Here is a 17,413-nt window from a genome sequence, read left to right as displayed (position 1 = left end):
AGGAGGCAGTCTGTAAACAGGCAGGTTAGCTGTCCAAGTACCAGAAGCCACAATGAAGTGCCAGAGAAATTGCTCTGGGCCATTAAATTGTAATTATTTTCTTTTTTTTTTTTTCCATGAATGCTGTTTGCTAGGCAATTTTGGTTACAGTGGATTCATTAGAGTAAAGCAGTAATTAATGGATGTTCTTGATTTAGATTAAATATGGGATATTTACTTCTAGAGGCCCTGCTATGTTCCTTAAGTTCAACTGCAAAAGTTCTTTTACACTTGAGGATGGTGTTGAGTAGGATTTTTCAAACTCTAATGTTTGAGCCTAGAAATTTTCTGAGTATTTTTGTGATGTTTATCAAAATTAAGGAAACAGCTCGAAATGTTGAACTGGATGATACATGTAAAAGGTTCTTTTACAACTGCCTATGTGAGTCCCAATATAATCATCCAAATTTCACATATATGCATTTCAACATTTTCCCAATTTTACATATGATCCACCTTAGGTGGTGAACAGACATTAGGTTTCACTCATTTTTGTGCAAGGTTTGTTTGTGTCATTTAGAAGTCTCATTTTATTGACCAAAATGAAGCAGATTGTATTTGTTTGCCATGGGTGAGACATACAATTTTGTTGATATTGTAGTAAGAGTGCATTTTTTTTCGCTGATACTTTTAAAAAAATTTTTAAATGTTAGATTTCAAGGTTTTCTGTGTTGTGAATATTTGTAAAAATCGTATGATTAAGAACTGATGTAACTAGGTGAATACTACTTTGATTAATTGGTAATAAAAAGGCTTCAAAAAAATTTATGTTAAGGCTCTTATTGCTTGCGTCACATACGGGAGGGAATGATTCCAAGTAGTTCAATGGATCATTTGATTTGCGAAGTGGATTCAGCGACTGGTAGAACTTCTTCAAAATCGTTCTAGATCAAGGGAGCCTGGAGCTAAAGAAATTATGAGCGAGAGAAGTAAATGTAAATATAAATTTCCAAATGGTTGACAGTGTAAAACACCGATGAATATAGGAATACATGCCATTTTCCGCACGATAATCGAACGGCAAATACAAGAAAATGCGTGGGAATAACCGCATTCGGGTGGTGAACCGCCACTAACAACGCGTTTTCTCAACGCAAACAGCTGCAAACGCTAGAAAATATTGTATTTCAATTTGTTAGCCAACCCGTGAACGTTGGACGACACTTGGTTTTCAAGCGTTATCTACGCATTTACTCTCCTAGAAAATGGAAGAAAACGCATTGTCTTCAACGGAAAACGTCTGTGAAAACAATGTTTTGTTACTGGGAAAACACCAGTAAACAATGGAATACAAACTGTTTTCCCGTCTGTTAACCGTACTCTTAACACTAAGAAAACAATCGTTTTCATAGAGTTCACTGTGGAGGAAAATTGCTGGATAATGGAACGAATACTCCAATTTGCCGACTCGAAAACAACGGGAGAACGTTGGATTTTCTTTTCGGAAAATGTCAGAAAATGCGTGAATAATGCTGCGTTTTCAAATATTCACAACTTGTTTTCCGAACGGGTGAACACCACTTTTTTTGCAGTGCTATTGTCTTGTACCTCTAGCCGGTCAGGAGCCTCAGAAAATACTACCAGGTACAGCTTGCATATTAGGTCAACCTTGCTCAATTTTTATCACGGTTTGCCTCACATTTTACTTTTTCTGCACTCCAAACTAGTCTTACACTACTTTGAATCACTTTTTTCAAGAATACCTATACATTCATTTATTTTTATTTGGTCTTGTACTTCTAGCTGGTAGGATCTTAGGGAGCTGCTAAAATACTACCGGCGAGAGGTACAGCTTGCATACTTAATAAACTTTGCCTAGTTTTTTCTATGGTTTACTCCACATTTTACTTTTCTGCACTCCATGTTGTAGTCCTACACAACTGGACAAAGTAACGATAAAGAAACTACCTCCAGTACCTCAGGCTATTATTCATCTTATAAAGTGCAAGTGTGTTAGTGAGTGATGTTCCAAAAACGCCGTCAAAGTAGAAAGAGTGGGCTGAACTGCACGGATAAATGTGGGTATTAAGAAAGTGGAGAAACGTGTGAAAATATGCGTAATGATGATGAAGACAACGGTCCTAGTGATGATAACGAGAGTGATGAGGAAGAAGATGGTTGAAGATAAATATGATTCTGATGTTTTGAATGACTAGGTTTTGTAAAAGGACACTGCCAGTCCCAAGTCGCTAAAAGATTTACTGAGATTAAATCTCGAATGCCTGTGGCTCTCTGGAGCACAACAACAGGTTTACTTCTGAGTAATGAATAAAGGGGGTAAGTTTCCAAAGAAATTGTGGTGCTGCGTCGATGGGCGGAGTATAACGAGACAATTTAATATTATCAACTTAGTTGATGACGTAAATTGGCCACCGTAAAGGGTTTCAAGCCGACGTTTCGATGGTTAGCTACTCGTCAGAGTAAATGCAGGAACTTTGGGTTGTGTATGTGTGTGTTTATATGCAGAAAATGGAGCTACTCTACTGCATGGTGGGAATATGGTGATGAGAAAACAAGAATAAATTAGTTGAACGAAAAGTACTCGTTGATACCGTGGGGCTTTCCGAACTGCCTAAATCAGTTTAGGGTAAAGCTGCAAACAGCCATATACTGCTTAGAATAATTTGCGAGATTTAATTGTTTAGCGACTGGTTTGGATGCGTCCTTGTCATTTTTTTCTACTTCGCGAAGGTGTTCTCATAATCGGCCACCTAGTCGTCTTCCTGTTTCACCAATGTATAATTAACTTTTTGCAATAAGTGCAAGTTATACAATAGATGGCATTGGGAAAGGTGCAAGTGAAGTGATCAGTGATCTTGATGGATCTCTCGAGTCCCGACGTTTTCTTTACTTTGTGAAGGAATGGAAAAGTTTTGCATCGTGAGCGAGCGTATTTGAAAGTTCCAGGTTGGTAATTGGTTTGAAATGACCAAAAAGTTGCCTAAGTTTTTATTGCCTTTGAATGAAATTAGTGGAGGTTGTGGAAAGGTAGTACCAGACTCTGAATCGTTTTAAAGTAATTTAAAGTTTCTAAGAAAGATAGAATTAGCTGCGTGGTTGTGAGGGTGAAATGTGCTAGTGAATGGAATGCGATCGGTATTTTCTCTCTGTGCCTTTGAAGTGCTGACTGTCGATCAACATGTTGGGCAGTGGTGGCTCGCCTGAACGACAAAAACAGGATAGCCACGTAGATCGAAAACTGACAAATTGCCTCTGATTTTTCGGAAAGATCAGAGCAATCACTACATACTTCTGAGTAATATTGCCTTTAATGATTATGATGGGAATGATAGCGAGTTTTCTTTTGGTTTAATTGAACTCTCAAGCAAAGCCAAATATCACAGTCTCGCTTTCATGTTTTTGAAATTCATGTGACCAGCACATTTTGTCGGAAAGGAACAGTTTGAAAGAAATTTCTGTGGTGTTTATGAAGTGTAGCAAAGCATTTTAGACATTGTTGGAAGGTCAAAAGATTCTTTAGTAGACCAGCCTCACTTCCATGCTCATTTAGTCATGTGACCAATCTTATGACGCCCAGTTACAAAATATGCGTTTAAGACATCAACGAGAACATAGATTTATATCTTTGGTTCTATTTTTTCTATTTTGGCGCAACGAATTATAATCATATATAATCATCTTATCTTATCTTATATAATCATCTTATAACGAAGTTATAAGATGATTTATGTAGTAGCCTTGTTTTCATGCAAGGTCTTCAGGAGCATTTCTAAAACATCCTCTCATAAACGTTTGAGCAGGTTGCAAAAGTAGCGACTCGACTTTTTCAGTTATTTAGAGTTCCCCTGAACATGTTTAGTGCAGTGGCTTACTTTCGGTAAGAAATTCCCACGGGACTTGAACTATGTATATCTGCTCCTGGTCTAGTACGTGTTTATAGACATAGTTTGACCGTAATTGTCTCTTCTTACATTAGAGTGGAATACATTAGTGTTGTCTTTTTCTCACAGCTTTTAGCCGCTCTTCATGCTATTGTTGATATGGATCTGAATTTCAATCAAACGCCAGAAATAACCGTGCTGGACATGTATAATGAATACGTGTGGAAAGACAACACTGACCGGGCAAAGAAAGACGTCCTGCGCTCGCAAAGCGCACTGGGAATTGTCTCTAGCTACATGATTGGCCAAATGGAAATTTCCCGTGTCAGAAGCATTGCTGGGAGGGAACTGGGGCGAGATTTCACTTTGGAGGAGTTTCCTTACGAGCTGCTTCGACAGGGGAAGTTCCCGAAGAACATATACATGTTTATATCACTTGCAAAAAGTGCCCCACAATAAAGGGATGTAAAGAGTTTTAAGCTGTAAATTTAATAGTTTTTTACAGCGGAGTAAGACGTGACGATGGCGGCCTGCTTTCTGACGCCTATTTACACCTCGTCAGAAAAAAGGCAGCTGATTAGTGATCATATAAAAGGACCTCTTGTTGCAACGTTTAGATCACCCCTGATGAAGGCACTAGACAGGAGTGTCGAAACGTTGGGTCTATGAATCGTAACTTCTTCGGTTACATTCATTAAATCCGTAAACCAGAGTAGTATCGAACCATATCTGATTGTTAACTTGGTTGCCGTGTGAACTTTAATATATTTTACATACGTATATATATCGCATGTAAAGAGTTTTGAGCTGTAAATTTAATAGTTTGTGACAGTCGAATAAGTCTATTGTGCGAAAGCAATATGGATTCTCTGCTGGACTGTACGATTATGAAATAAAGAATCGCTATAAATATCCGCAAAGGTGGGAGCAAGATTAGCAACCGCTTGCGCAATCTTTGATGCTACACGAAGTTTCTCAAAGTGCCGAATTATCTATATCACCGTACACAGCAAAACTCCATGTGTTTTCACCACCTGTAACACAGCCCCCGCTATATTTTATCAGCTCTTCACTACTTAGAACAGTATAAGTTACATTGGACGCAACAGAGTTCGACGTGTTTCCGCAGTTTTAACCCTTTAACCCCCAAGATCTCATTAGTAATTCTTCTTACTGTCTGCCAAATGATTCTTATTATGTTAGTTTGGAGAATTTGGCATTGGATCAATAAGGTAGTAATCCCATAATTGATATGTTTCTTTATTCTCATCACTTGCCTGCATGATACTGTCTAGATATAATAAGGAGAAATTCTGTCTTGGTCACTCATGGGAGTTAAAATGTTAATGACATGATGCACATATGTTCCTTTCTCCTTCTTTAACCCTTTGATTCCTTAGAGTGACAAGCGTCTAATTTCTCCTGAGAATCACAGCTGAATCAAACACTTAGGACACAAGAATAAAGGAAATGATCGCAGGTCTAGATTGTTTTGCAAATTCTCCTTGTCGGTGCCATAGTAAATGTATGGAGAACAGTATGGAGAATATGCACACTGATGCTAGGATGTCAAGGGTTGATCTTAGGAGTTCATTGGTTTCAACGTTCTTTCCATCTGCAACATTGCACACCTGTAAAACGCCATTTCTAACAATTTCACCTGTTTCGAGTAACATGTATCAGTAACGTTTCACAGATGTAACGCATTTTTTTAAAACTAAGTATCAAGATAAGTAAGAACCTAATGAAACATTGGCACAACAATTTCAGTTATTTCCAACAGCCACAGAACAATTCTTAATGTGTTCCAGCCTCTAACAGAATTGTAACTATTTTGGTCAAACCACTACCTGTAATTTTTTACCCAAAATATTATATGTGATAGTGTAGTTTGATCGTTCGGGTGAGTGTAGTCCTGAGAAGGACTGTTGTCGGTAATGGTGACTGACGTTTCGACAACCTGAGCGGAAGTCATCATCAGATGTTATGTTATTGGCTGTAGGACTCAAATGCCGTGAATGAGTCGTTTGCATGGTGCCGGTAGTGGTTGACACCTGTTGAGGGATGTCTGTTCCAAGTTAGTAAACCAGCTCTCCAGGGTTAGTCGTTGAAAGTAGTTGGTGCTGTAGATTAGGCGTTGCGCAGAGTTCCAGTCAATAGTGTGGTTCGTAAGTCGGTGATTTTCAGCAATGTGATTGTTGACATCGCCTTTCCTCGTCGCTCGTTTGTGTTCAGTCAGTCTAGTTGTGAGGTTCCTGCCAGTCTCGCCGATGTAGGAGGCGTGGCAGTCGGAGCAATTGATCTTATATACTGCTCCTTGTCTGTTCCTCAGTTCGTCTTTGTCTTCGACGTTTGTCGGTAACTGAAACCATTTACTGCAAAATATTATAGCTTAATAGGAGTTTTCTTACATAGGTTGTTATAATTTTTGACGGAATATCACATTTTCAAAGAAAGCCATTTAATCATTACAACGATAAATAAAATTGTATTTCACTTTAGTGCTTTTGACCTCAAAATGATTGAGAAATAATTCGTTTACCAATCTTTGTGAAGGAATACAAACCAATGGAGAATAAGAAGGCTCTCTTTACAACCCTCTCGCTGGAATCACTTTCCACCTCCCTGCAGTCAAATTTGCTGCGCATAGAGGCGAAAATAATTTACTCAATTGAAAAGGAAGAACATCGTTATCGCCAAGTTCTGTTTTGTTGGGATCAACCATAAGCTCTGGAGCAACACTCAGCATCCTTCGAACCGGACACATCATGAAGATTAAACAGAATCTGGATTAGTAACAGAATCAAGGTTGTAACTATAAGTTGTGTAACTGTTTCTTTTTCTCTGAGAAATGTTATTATCTGGAGGGTAAAGAGTGACTGAAACTTTCAAGTCAAAGCAGTGATGGCTTCGGCCATAATGTCTTTTTCAATAATTGTACATCAACCCTGTAATGATAATAATGGTAATATGTTGTCACTATTGATGATAATGATGATGTGATAACAGGGATGCAATGAGAACTCTCAGCTACCGGCACAGTAACTTTGGAGAGGCCATAAAAAGTTATGCAAACGACCTCTTGCCTGGCTAACCAGGAGTGATGATCATGCGGCAATCACTACACCTGGAAAGGCCACAGGAAATGCATCACTTTTATTGGGGTGTAGATGCCCATTCCAGACCCCAAACTCCCCCCCCCCCACCCCCAACAGCCATTGGGTTTTATTGGTGAGGAATTGTGCCTTTTTGATTTAAACTTTCAACAACAGAGCTTTGAAAGCTTTATTTTAAAACTATAACTATCATAACAAAATAGTATCTTTACAATTATTGGAATTTAATACCATTTCCCAAATGTGCAATATGTTTTACATCATTACGATGAAACTCTAGATAAAAATCACCACTCTTCAGTATGGCGTACTGTTCATGATATTAGCTAATTACATTTTAAGTATATTTTAAGTGATAAACAGATGTTCTAAATTTCTCAATGCACTACATCATATTGACTTTCAAGGCATGTCTGAGCTACTGTACTTGTGGTATATTACTTTGGTATAATTGACAGCGATTATACAGTTGTGCGTTCTGTAATTGGTCAAGGATTGCGTCGTATCTCGCCATATCAACCTTACACAAGGTGATAACAGCAGGAATGCTAAATTTCAAAATAACTGTCTTACATTTGACAGTGTTACCGAGGAAGTGATGAATATAATATTGCAAATTCAATTCCAAGGAGCAAAAAGGTGCTATCAAGTTTAGAGGAACACTTTATAAAAGAAAGATATGAAATATTTGTTTTCTGAATTAATGAATCTATCAAATTTTAGTGGAAACGGGCCATTTATCTCGATGTGAGTAATTAAAATGATTGGAAGAGAATGTTTTCAACACTAAAACAAATATTTACCACTAAAGCACCTAGGCAATTAATATACTAAAACCACTATATACCTTAGATCCAGTGAGTATACTGAATTCTCTCCTCAACTTCATATTGGGGATTATTCAACAATATTCACTTCAATACAGCAAATAGTTGTTAAATAGAGAAGTTATAAATAGATAATTGAAGTAAAAATAATAAAAGGATAAAATAATAAATAAATAAATAAATAATAAATAAGCTCCATAACAGTAAAACAACAAATCAACTTGTGGCCCTTGTAAATAATTACCAAACACTTGGAGAACTACCGAATGTTAAACAGAAAACCTGAAGATAATATAAAAGAACTTACAAAAATACAAAAAGTAAAGTATACGTCAGCTGTAACTTGAATTCTGACTGTCCAGGAGAAAAATAGGGAGCAAAATTCTGGAAGCTTTCCTCATTGGTAAGCCTGCACAAAGCAACATGTTTCATGCTTGCTAACATTAAGAACAGTTTCAGAATTAATACAGTAAAAGAGGTTATTGCTCATCCTGGTGGTATAGGTAGGTATAATAAGCGGTTTCATTGCTTGTCTCACTATTCATTCACGTGAGATGTAGATCATGACGTTTCAACTGATTACTGCTAGAGGAGTCAAGGAAGTTATCCACAGAGGGTTTCACCCTAATAACATTGACAGGAATAACGGAATCAAAATTCCTGAAGCAAGGATACCAATGATCAGGAAACACAATGAGAGACTGTTACAACAGCAAACTGCCGGGGAAACAACTTGGAGTCAGACCTCTCAGAAAACTAGAACTCACTGGAACAATGGGGATCGAAATACGCCATTTGCATTTGATTGCCATGAGACAAATGGTAATGCGTGAGCAGTCGAACCCATCGCCTGATGACAACTAGCATTAGGCAGTCAAAACACAGCAATCTACATCTCAAGCGACTACATTGTGAGACAAACGATTTAACAGTTTATCACTAATATCAGAATTCAATCCAATGGTCACATAAACACAAAGATAGATCACACAAAAGTGAATAATAAATAAAAATTTAAAAAACCCATGTTAAGCAAAATGATCTTGCACACATGTGCATATATAAACAACCTTCCTATTGATTGGGATTTTGCTGCAAAGGACATTCATCATTTTAGAAATTCTTAATATATACCATAGGTCAGTCACCAATAGTATACCCTAAGTCAAACAGCTTCTGAATGATATCCATTCCCACAAGAAGATCAGTACCCTCAGCTGCAGCATCAACCAATGCCCACACTTTAAAATGGTATCCTCGAATTATGAGCGTAATTTCTACTTCTTCAAACTGGCCTGACCCTCTTCCTGATAATTTAACTTTCTTTGTCTTGTTGAGAACAGGTTGCAGGTTCAACTCCAACAGAAGCTCTCTGGATATGCTGGTAGCTCCTTCATTGCCAGTGTCAAACAAGACATGGCAATGTCCTGGAACTGGAATCACCTTGCCATACGCATTCTGTATCTCTACTGGTTCTTCATCCCTTGATATGATGAAGGGTTTATACCTGGAAAACAGTACAAGAAAAAATGTGTATTTTGTGAGGATACTAATTTTTCACGAATAGTTCTAAAATTGGACTTACTGAAAATTTGTGACTAATAGAGTATTCAACTAATACAGGGTTAAAGCAGAGGCAAAAGCAGAGACAACAGAAATCTAACAAACAAATAGAAAGATGAAAACTTTGGCTCATTGTGCTAGTCTTGGAGAGAAAAAAATTGTAAGACTGTAATATGTTCATGCAAAGAATGTTCACAATTTTTGTGATTTTTTTCATCATTACGATAATGAATATTTGTGACCTTTTTTAGGTGTTTTTGTCATTTATTACACTTCACACAAAAATGTCAATTTTAACCAAAGTACACTTAACCAAAAGACAGTGTTAATGTTTTTTTTTCATTGAAAATAAAACAATAATGCTGCATGATCATTTAGCTCCTTTAATTCTGTTAAAATATTGGCCATACAAATTCTAATGAGTCATGAACATTGGCTATCTATCAATTTAATTCAAAACAAAGTAAAATTGATCAATTACTTTCATTTGGCTAGTTTAATCTTTGATGGGTACATCTTCCAACCCTTATGCAATGATTAGCTATCAGTTGAATCACTGGCTTAGTTGGTCAAAGTACTGTACAGATAGTTTCACAGGGGTTATAATTTTGACTCCTCAAATAAAGTCTGAATAATTTTTATCAGTATCTAATTCAAGCTTTATTTTCACAACTTAGTAAGGCTTAAATGACACATACAACATATTAGTAAGTAAGTTCTATGTAAATAATCATTATTAATGTGGTCAAATACACTAAACTCATTAAGGTATTGTGAGTGTTGCTTTTTTGGTCATTCCTCTGTTCAGTCAAAATTGTTATCAAAGAATTTATTTTAATGTTTGTTTGCCTCCCACCGTGATTACCTTCCCTATTTTGGGGGTAGGGAGTTTTAGATATGTATTTTAATTGCTTAGATAAATAAATTTTGTTTGTTGTCTTTGTCTGTTTTTTTCCAGGTATTTCCACATACAAAAGAAAAAAAAAATAAGTTTTAAAAAAAAATGTCGCTTTTTTCCTCAGTGTCATTGTCTGTGTCATGAATGAAGCCATAGAATATGCAGTACATATATAATGCTGATCACTCACTTGAAATCAGTCCCTCACAGGTAAATTCACAAGCTTCAAATTTTACAACTGCCACACCAGGTACATCATGATCCCCACCATCATCACCATCATCATCAGCAACCTTCCTTAGCCTGTCAAGTTGCAAATGAACTGATGCAGTGGATAAGACAAGGTTCTCTCGACAGTTCAGTGGCATACCTAACCGTTCTTTATCCATTGTTTCCAGAGTGATTCTTTCATTCTCAATTGTAAAAGTCCTTATTCCAATGAAGTAAATTCTGGTACGTGCTATGTGAAGTTTGGTATAAAGTTTTTCTAAAACGCCTTGAAATCTGTGAGCCTTTCCGTAAAAAGAGGGAAAAAACAAACAGAAAAAACTTGCTGAATGAGGCTTATAGCATAGTGCACTCAATCCTAACCAATAGCAAGGTCAGAGACCAGTGAGTTAGAGTGCTGTTTCTAACAGTCAATGTCACAACAGAAGTCCACAGTCATTTTAAACTAACTTAAAAATAGATTAATCAATACACCCATTTCAATGAACATTAAAAGTATCAATTGGTATGGTACATGTTCGTTTTTGTTTTTGTTTTTAAATGAAAACAGCAAATACAAGTTATAAAATATTGTCACATTTTGTTACCAATGATAGGTGGTCTGAGGGTCATTATATTAGACTTTGAGACAAAAAAGTCCAGTTATTACAATCCTGGTTTTGTGATTGTATTATATTGTTGGGTACTAACTTACAGAAAGATTACTTTAACATCAGTCTAGATTTCTTTACATCAGACCAACAAGCTGTCTGTGAAACAGAGAAGATGCTGGTTGAAGGTAATCTGCAGTGAACTAACATATATCCTAACTAGAATTAAGGTGTAGCAATACTTCTGATAACTTTATACTAAAGAAACAGGGGTTGTTTCACTTGCAAATTTTTCTTTAATGTTACAGCCTTATGTTATTTACCTTTAGGTTGACATATCCATGTGCCTCTTTAAGTCCTCTATAAACACTTTCATCATCTTGGAAGTCCAGTAATAACTTATCCACATTCTGTAAAGGAAAAAGAAGTCCATCTTTTTAGTACCACAGAATATAATAAATAGAAATTGTCAGCACCTCTACACCCTCATTCCCTCTCAGGGCTTTCTCCTTCCTATCATCTCTTGCTCCAAGGGATGGGAAGGGAACATAAGCTGGAGTAAAAGTGGATCAAGCATGTAGTTACTGCAAGTTTGGGTTGAGCCGATAAAAAAAGTTGTCTAAAATTTTGCTATAACTTGTTCTCAATTGTCTCTCATTACTCATTATAAATTTAGGAAAAATAATAACACCATTAATATTTAGTCTGTCTATCTAAAGTAAACCTGTTTGACTCTGCTAATACTAATAATTGCAAGCAATCATTTTGTACTGGTTGTGTTCTGACCATGTTTGGGACCTGAGATCTAGGACCTGGCCACTCATGAGTCATGATACAAATTTTACCATGACTCTTGCCTGTGTGATGTTATGAGTATGTGGCCAGTTTGCTAAAGTATTTCCCAAATGACAAGCTACACCCTCTATTTCAAACCATAATCCTTTGGTTGGTACATGTGTGAAACTTCTTAATGAATGAGTTGCCAGTAACCAGGTCCTTATGTTCATAAAAAGATTTCTGGTATCACCACAGGGCAAACATTGCAACACACTTAAAAGAAATGTATGGTAGAAGGTTGTTCCAATGTCTATACGCCACGGCCTTTGTTTCAAACCTTGCTTAATGAATGAGTTGCCTTTGGATTTTTCTCATCAAACCATCACTTGACCATGGTACTTCCTCCTGTTTTTCATTGCTTATTCCATCCTTTCAAAGAGCAACAGCTCGGAAAAGGAATTTAACCTCTGGTGACAACAACTTCTCTCCTTTGAGGAGGTATATTTTCAAATGTCGTAATTGATTTAATACATTAACAAGTATGAAAACAGGCTGCACACATATAAGTACAACTGAAAATATTTGAATGAGTTATTTCCTGGTGATGTATGGCTAATTTTGTGATATGTTGAGACCATTACATAATGATGATTTCACAATCAACCTGACATAATGAGATAAGTTTATCAGTTTTTCTGTAGCATGTTTCATAATAACTCTACCAAAAACTTACACTTCCTGCACATCAACATAATTGATATTCATTTATGATAAAACAGTGGCAAAAAAGCTCTGCTCTCTCTCTAAAGTCATTTTTTTGGATGTTGAAACAATCTTTTGTCATACATTCCTTTCTAGTGAGTTGCAACTGATTATGTTCGCCCTGTGGCAATCTGAGAAATCTGTGTACAAACTCGAGGATCCGATTACTGGCAACTCATTCATTGCATAAATAGGGCAAGATTGGCTCATCATATCTCTCTTGAGGGTGGGGTGACCTTCAACAACATACAAAGCAAAATGCTACTTCATCTCCAACAGACTCCAACAAAGATACATTGCTATCTTGTTTCTTCAAATAAGTGAAGATACATTTAACAAGAAAAAATTATCATATTTCAAGGGCTTTCTCAACAGTAGTTGTTGCTAATCTTGACTTTGCCTCCTATTTGTGGAATATGTCATAAAATGCAGGTTGTTCACAGGAATGGACATGTGACAGTGTGAAGTTTTGACACACACACACCCACCCACAAAACTAAATAATTTCATGATAGAAAGAAAATTGTAAAACAGGAAGTTTTGCAGGGGGGGTCCAAATCAGCAATGGGGGGTCTAAATCTGCTAGGACACTGGGACAACGCAAATTTCTCAAAAATCTGTTGACAACTGTACTGTTGGTATAGTAATGAAAGCTTACCTGTGGTTTTTTACCGATATTTCTGACAAAAATGAACTGTCCTCCATCTCGATTACCCAGCTCGCAGAGTCTTCCTAAGAGGTTTTGACAAGTTCGACCTCGATATTCCAGAAGACATCCAACTTTGAGTTCTTCATTGTTTACCTCTTCATTTGTCCAGAAAGATCTGTTCTCTAACTTTTGTAGCTGGAAGGGTTTTCCTTCGCCATTTCCGCTGTTATCAATATTCCTGCAGAAAACGTTGCTGGTTGTAGTTGAGCCACAATTTCGTGCTATAGCGACAACTACACAGCCGTCTCGAGCGGGGATTGGTCGATGTGTGTTTGATTCAGGCTGGTGCTGTGGAAGATATGGAATGAATCTGACTCTGTAGACATTTGATAGGAAGGAAAGCCATACAGCGCCAAATTTATTGCATAACGAAGCAAGTGATTGTGAGGGCAGTGTTAGTAGGACTAAGCAGGAAGCGCCTGCCAAAAAGAAGCACAGCGAATTTATGTCATAACGCTCGAATGACAGCCTACATCCGAGTTCCTTATGTGCCTTACATAGCTGAATCAAAATCCACCTCTGGTAAAAGCTAGCAACCGCTTGAACGCAGAATAATAATGATAATGCTGATGCACATATCCTGACCGACTGCCACAAGTGGGCATTATGGTTGACAATAATCATGTCAAACTCGGGCATATTGTAAGTTTTACATGAAGCTTAAAGCATATATATATATATATATATATATATATATATATATATATATATATATATATATATATATATATATATATATATATGTATATATATTGTCAGCCATTTTGTCGTCTATATAGCATTCATCCACCAAAACCACCTTGGTCGAGAGGGACTGAGATGGAATGATGGAAAAAAATTACGAAGCTACGACAACATGCCGACTTATCCCGATGACCCAAGTGTATTATTTGTTTGGGAAATTGCGTCAAAACTTTTTACTAAAGAAATGGTAAGTATTAATTTATTGTTCGATTGTAGTATTATAAAACATTTTACGCAATTTTATGCAGATATTTCACGTATTTAAAAGGTGCTTAGATGTTACGTAGTTTTGGTGGATGTCATTAGGGAACATCCACCAAAACTTTGACCAAAACCATCAACAATATATTTTTTAAATTTTATCTATAGCCATTGTTAGATGTTCAGGGAGACAAAATATTTATACCACTAATTAGCAGTTAGTGCTCTGGCTAATTATTTTTTATGGTGCACAATTGCTGACCGACCAAACGTTCATAATGATTATCATAACTCTTAACACATAGAATAAAGTGGTTTTGGTGGATGTTTCTCTCCATCCACCAAAACCACCACAGAAATTTCTGCTACTTCCTTACAGAAGACTGATGTGACCTGCTATTTGGAGTACATAACCACAATCTATTTCTTTGTATGTAGAGATATTTTGGAAAGTTCTTGAGTCAGCACCTTTTATTATTGAAACCATAATCATAACATGGTGCATAATATAGAATACAAAAGGTTCTGGTGTGGTAATCATGTAATCTTGAAACAGGAGAGTTTTTAACTGACTTAAACTGATTTAAACAAACATTTGCAACAAAATTCCAGGTCCAGAAATTTCTTCCACTATTTCCGCCAAAATCATAACCTTTAAGTACAACAAATCAGCACATTAGAAATTGTTATCAGGGGTCTGAAAATCCTATAAATCTTTCACATTTATTTCAAGTAACCTTTAATTTCACATGGATGAATAAGTATACACTCAACATGCAGAATGTCTTACAGTTTACAAACTGTTTCCCTTTTTATGGATAGACAGTGAAAGGCCTTTGTCACATTGGTGAATCAAACCATTGTATACCATGCATTTTGTGATAATTGTTTGTTTTTGCTCACAATACCCAGAAAAATGGAGGGGATAAATTTAAATAGCAAACTCTATGGTTAAAATTAAATAACATTGGAAGATCAAATTAACTTTGTACTGTTTAAAATTCAGTTTTGGTTTCTTGCTTATTCCAGCCTCTTGATATTCAAAAGCATTCCTTGTCATTTTTGTGTTCTTCTGTGTACATAACTTGAAAAATAAACACAGAGAAAGGAAACCACAAAGGATTAAACTTGAAGCTAAAGCAAAGTTTAAGTTGAGCCATAGCTGATCCAAATACTGAGCACTTTGTATTGTAACCCATTTAGCAGTAAAGTTTATCTATATGTCTGCCAGCTTGTCACAAGTCTTACCCCTCTCCTTCAAAAGTCTCTATAAATAAATTTTTCTTTGTGGTCCCTAATTGATGATTAGTATATTACAGCTCCTCAATTTTTCTCTCTCAAGTCAAGGTTACTCTAAATTTAACAAAGTAATGGACTTGATAAAACTCAAACTATAACTCAGCTGGCTGCTACTTGCAACCTTAATTTCTAGATATCAGTATACAATAATCAATATGTTATAAATAAGAACCCTAATGCTTAATTTTGCAGTGATCACCTTCCTCCTTTTCATTTGCAGACCAGACTGGAACCTCTATAGGTGTGTTTGCTTGTTTTGAGTGGGGATGGAAGAAAAGGAGTCATGCCGCATATCTGATTTATTAAATCGCATTTGTTCTGTTTATACATGAGTAGAACTACCTTGTTCTCTGAAAAAAATAAAATTTCTCGCATTTTTATCTATGCTTCGCAGTCAAACTTCCTTGTGTCTTGGACAAGAAATCTTATTTTCTTGAAAACAAAATCTTTGTTTCCAGCCTTCTGTAATAGGTAAATATAACAGTGTAAGATGAGTGACAGTGTATTTCTCAAGTTATTTTTTGGAATGTGACAAAACGGAAGTGTCATAGCGTGATAAGGAGCAAACATATGATTGCTTGATAGAATGCAAAAAATGCAGAATTGCATATATTTTCTCCTTTGTCAGCAGCATATGTTAGTGAAAAGTTCTTACAATTGTTAACTTCTAAACCATCTTCAATTTAGCCAAGATTGAACTGTTATCACGTTTGTCATAAAAGTATTCTGAGATCAATGTCATATGACCCATTCATGTATTTGACCTTTCAAATTAGCAAGCCATAGTTGACAGAAACACAAAGGTTGAGGATAAAAAGAAATTATTATATACAGTACTTCTTCTGTATCTTTTCGTTTCCTTTTCTCTCCAGCTGTTCAATCTATGCCGTGCTGGCAATTGAACACTTTCCTTCCCAAAATTAGGAAAGGCACACCAGTAAAAAACGAATTTTTGCTCCTTAAATATCTCATGCATCTTCCCCCAGTATTTTGTGACTTCTGTCCGAGGAAGGAGGTGTAAGCATTAAATTAACCCGAATGATTCCACGATTGTGGTATCATCCAAGCCATGCCAGAGGACTTGAACTAGAAAAACTAGTGAGAATGCACAATAGCGATAGCAAAGCTTTGTAATGCTAAAGAGCCATATCAAATATATATAAATATATGTTCCCGAAACCTTTGACAGCTTTAAAGAAAGAAAACTTCGTCGTCAATCCTGTTTCAAATTCCGCAATAAGTTTAAGCGCCTCATCAACAGAATTTACGTATCCTAAATTATCTGCATGTCTACCATCAATGGTTCGCGACTTAAAATTCTCGCTATGCTGTTTCTGTTTGTTCCTCAAGAATCATGGGATTTGCAGCTTCGGATGTTCGGCTACATCACTTGCGGATTTCCGAGAATCTTCGGTTATGTTTTGCAAGTCATTAAATATTCCATCTCAGTCCCTCTCGACCGAGGTGGTTTTGGTGGATGGAATCTAATGCTGACCCATTCAGCCATGGCGTATATACCCATAATATTCATGTCATGATATTCATGTCATCAGCTTCATGTATGATAAACGATATGTCCTGGTTTACCTTATTTTATCTCGTTAACCCCTTCTACCCTAAGTTAACCGTGTTACCCCAAGTCACCCATGGGTAGATGGGGGGTTAACATGGCTAACTTGGAGTAGACGGGGGCTAACGGGGTAGACATGGCTAACCTAGGGTAGATGTGGGCTAACATGGCAGAACATGGTTAACATAGGGTAGATGTGGGTTAAAGTGGTAGAACATGGTTAACTTAGAATAGATATGGGTAAGAAG

At 36.5% G+C, this 17,413-nt stretch overlaps 2 protein-coding genes and 1 long non-coding RNA gene across 3 annotated transcripts in view; 2 read left to right on the top strand and 1 right to left on the bottom strand.

The window, feature by feature from the left end:
• LOC149044754 (uncharacterized) overlaps nt 1–1,567 on the top strand; it is a 4,347-nt gene extending 2,780 nt beyond the window's left edge. Inside the window, exon 5 of the mRNA XM_089206311.1 lies at nt 1–1,567. This exon is cut by the window's left edge and continues 210 nt beyond it. Within this exon, the coding sequence (XP_089062437.1) occupies nt 1–93 (93 nt within the window). The 3' untranslated portion in view covers nt 94–1,567.
• Nucleotides 1,568–7,148: 5,581 nt separating this feature from the next.
• On the bottom strand, nt 7,149–14,023 carry LOC149044753 (uncharacterized). Its single transcript, XM_089207514.1, has 4 exons — nt 13,301–14,023; nt 11,427–11,513; nt 10,477–10,797; nt 7,149–9,333 (listed from the first exon to the last, which is right to left on the bottom strand). Exons 1-4 carry the CDS (start codon nt 13,988–13,990, stop codon nt 8,965–8,967), a joined length of 1,467 nt encoding a protein of 488 aa, XP_089063640.1. The 5' UTR covers nt 13,991–14,023; the 3' UTR covers nt 7,149–8,964.
• A 114-nt stretch (nt 14,024–14,137) lies between these two features.
• Nucleotides 14,138–15,975, top strand: LOC149044752 (uncharacterized). Its single transcript, XR_016186934.1, has 2 exons — nt 14,138–14,282; nt 15,816–15,975. It is a non-coding gene; the product is annotated as an uncharacterized LOC149044752 (long non-coding RNA).
• Nucleotides 15,976–17,413: the final 1,438 nt, after the last annotated feature.

Source organism: Pocillopora damicornis, chromosome 5 (genome assembly GCF_964200805.1).
Source record: "Pocillopora damicornis chromosome 5, jaPocDami1.2, whole genome shotgun sequence".
In the NCBI taxonomy this organism is placed as follows: Eukaryota; Metazoa; Cnidaria; class Anthozoa; order Scleractinia; family Pocilloporidae; genus Pocillopora; species Pocillopora damicornis.
This window is presented reverse-complemented; position numbering and strand designations above follow the sequence as displayed.

What these genes read in the sequence shown, in the direction of transcription:
- LOC149044753 (XM_089207514.1), bottom strand. Translation starts at nt 13,990, where the DNA reads ATGCCCGAGTTTGACATGATTATTGTCAACCATAATGCCCACTTGTGG. An exon ending in ATATCGGTAAAAAACCACAG is followed by an intron (nt 11,514 to 13,300) that starts GTAAGCTTTCAT and finishes TTTCCTTTACAG; the next exon opens with AATGTGGATAAGTTATTACT. An exon ending in CCTGTGAGGGACTGATTTCA is followed by an intron (nt 9,334 to 10,476) that starts AGTGAGTGATCA and finishes GTACTGTTTTCC; the next exon opens with AGGTATAAACCCTTCATCAT.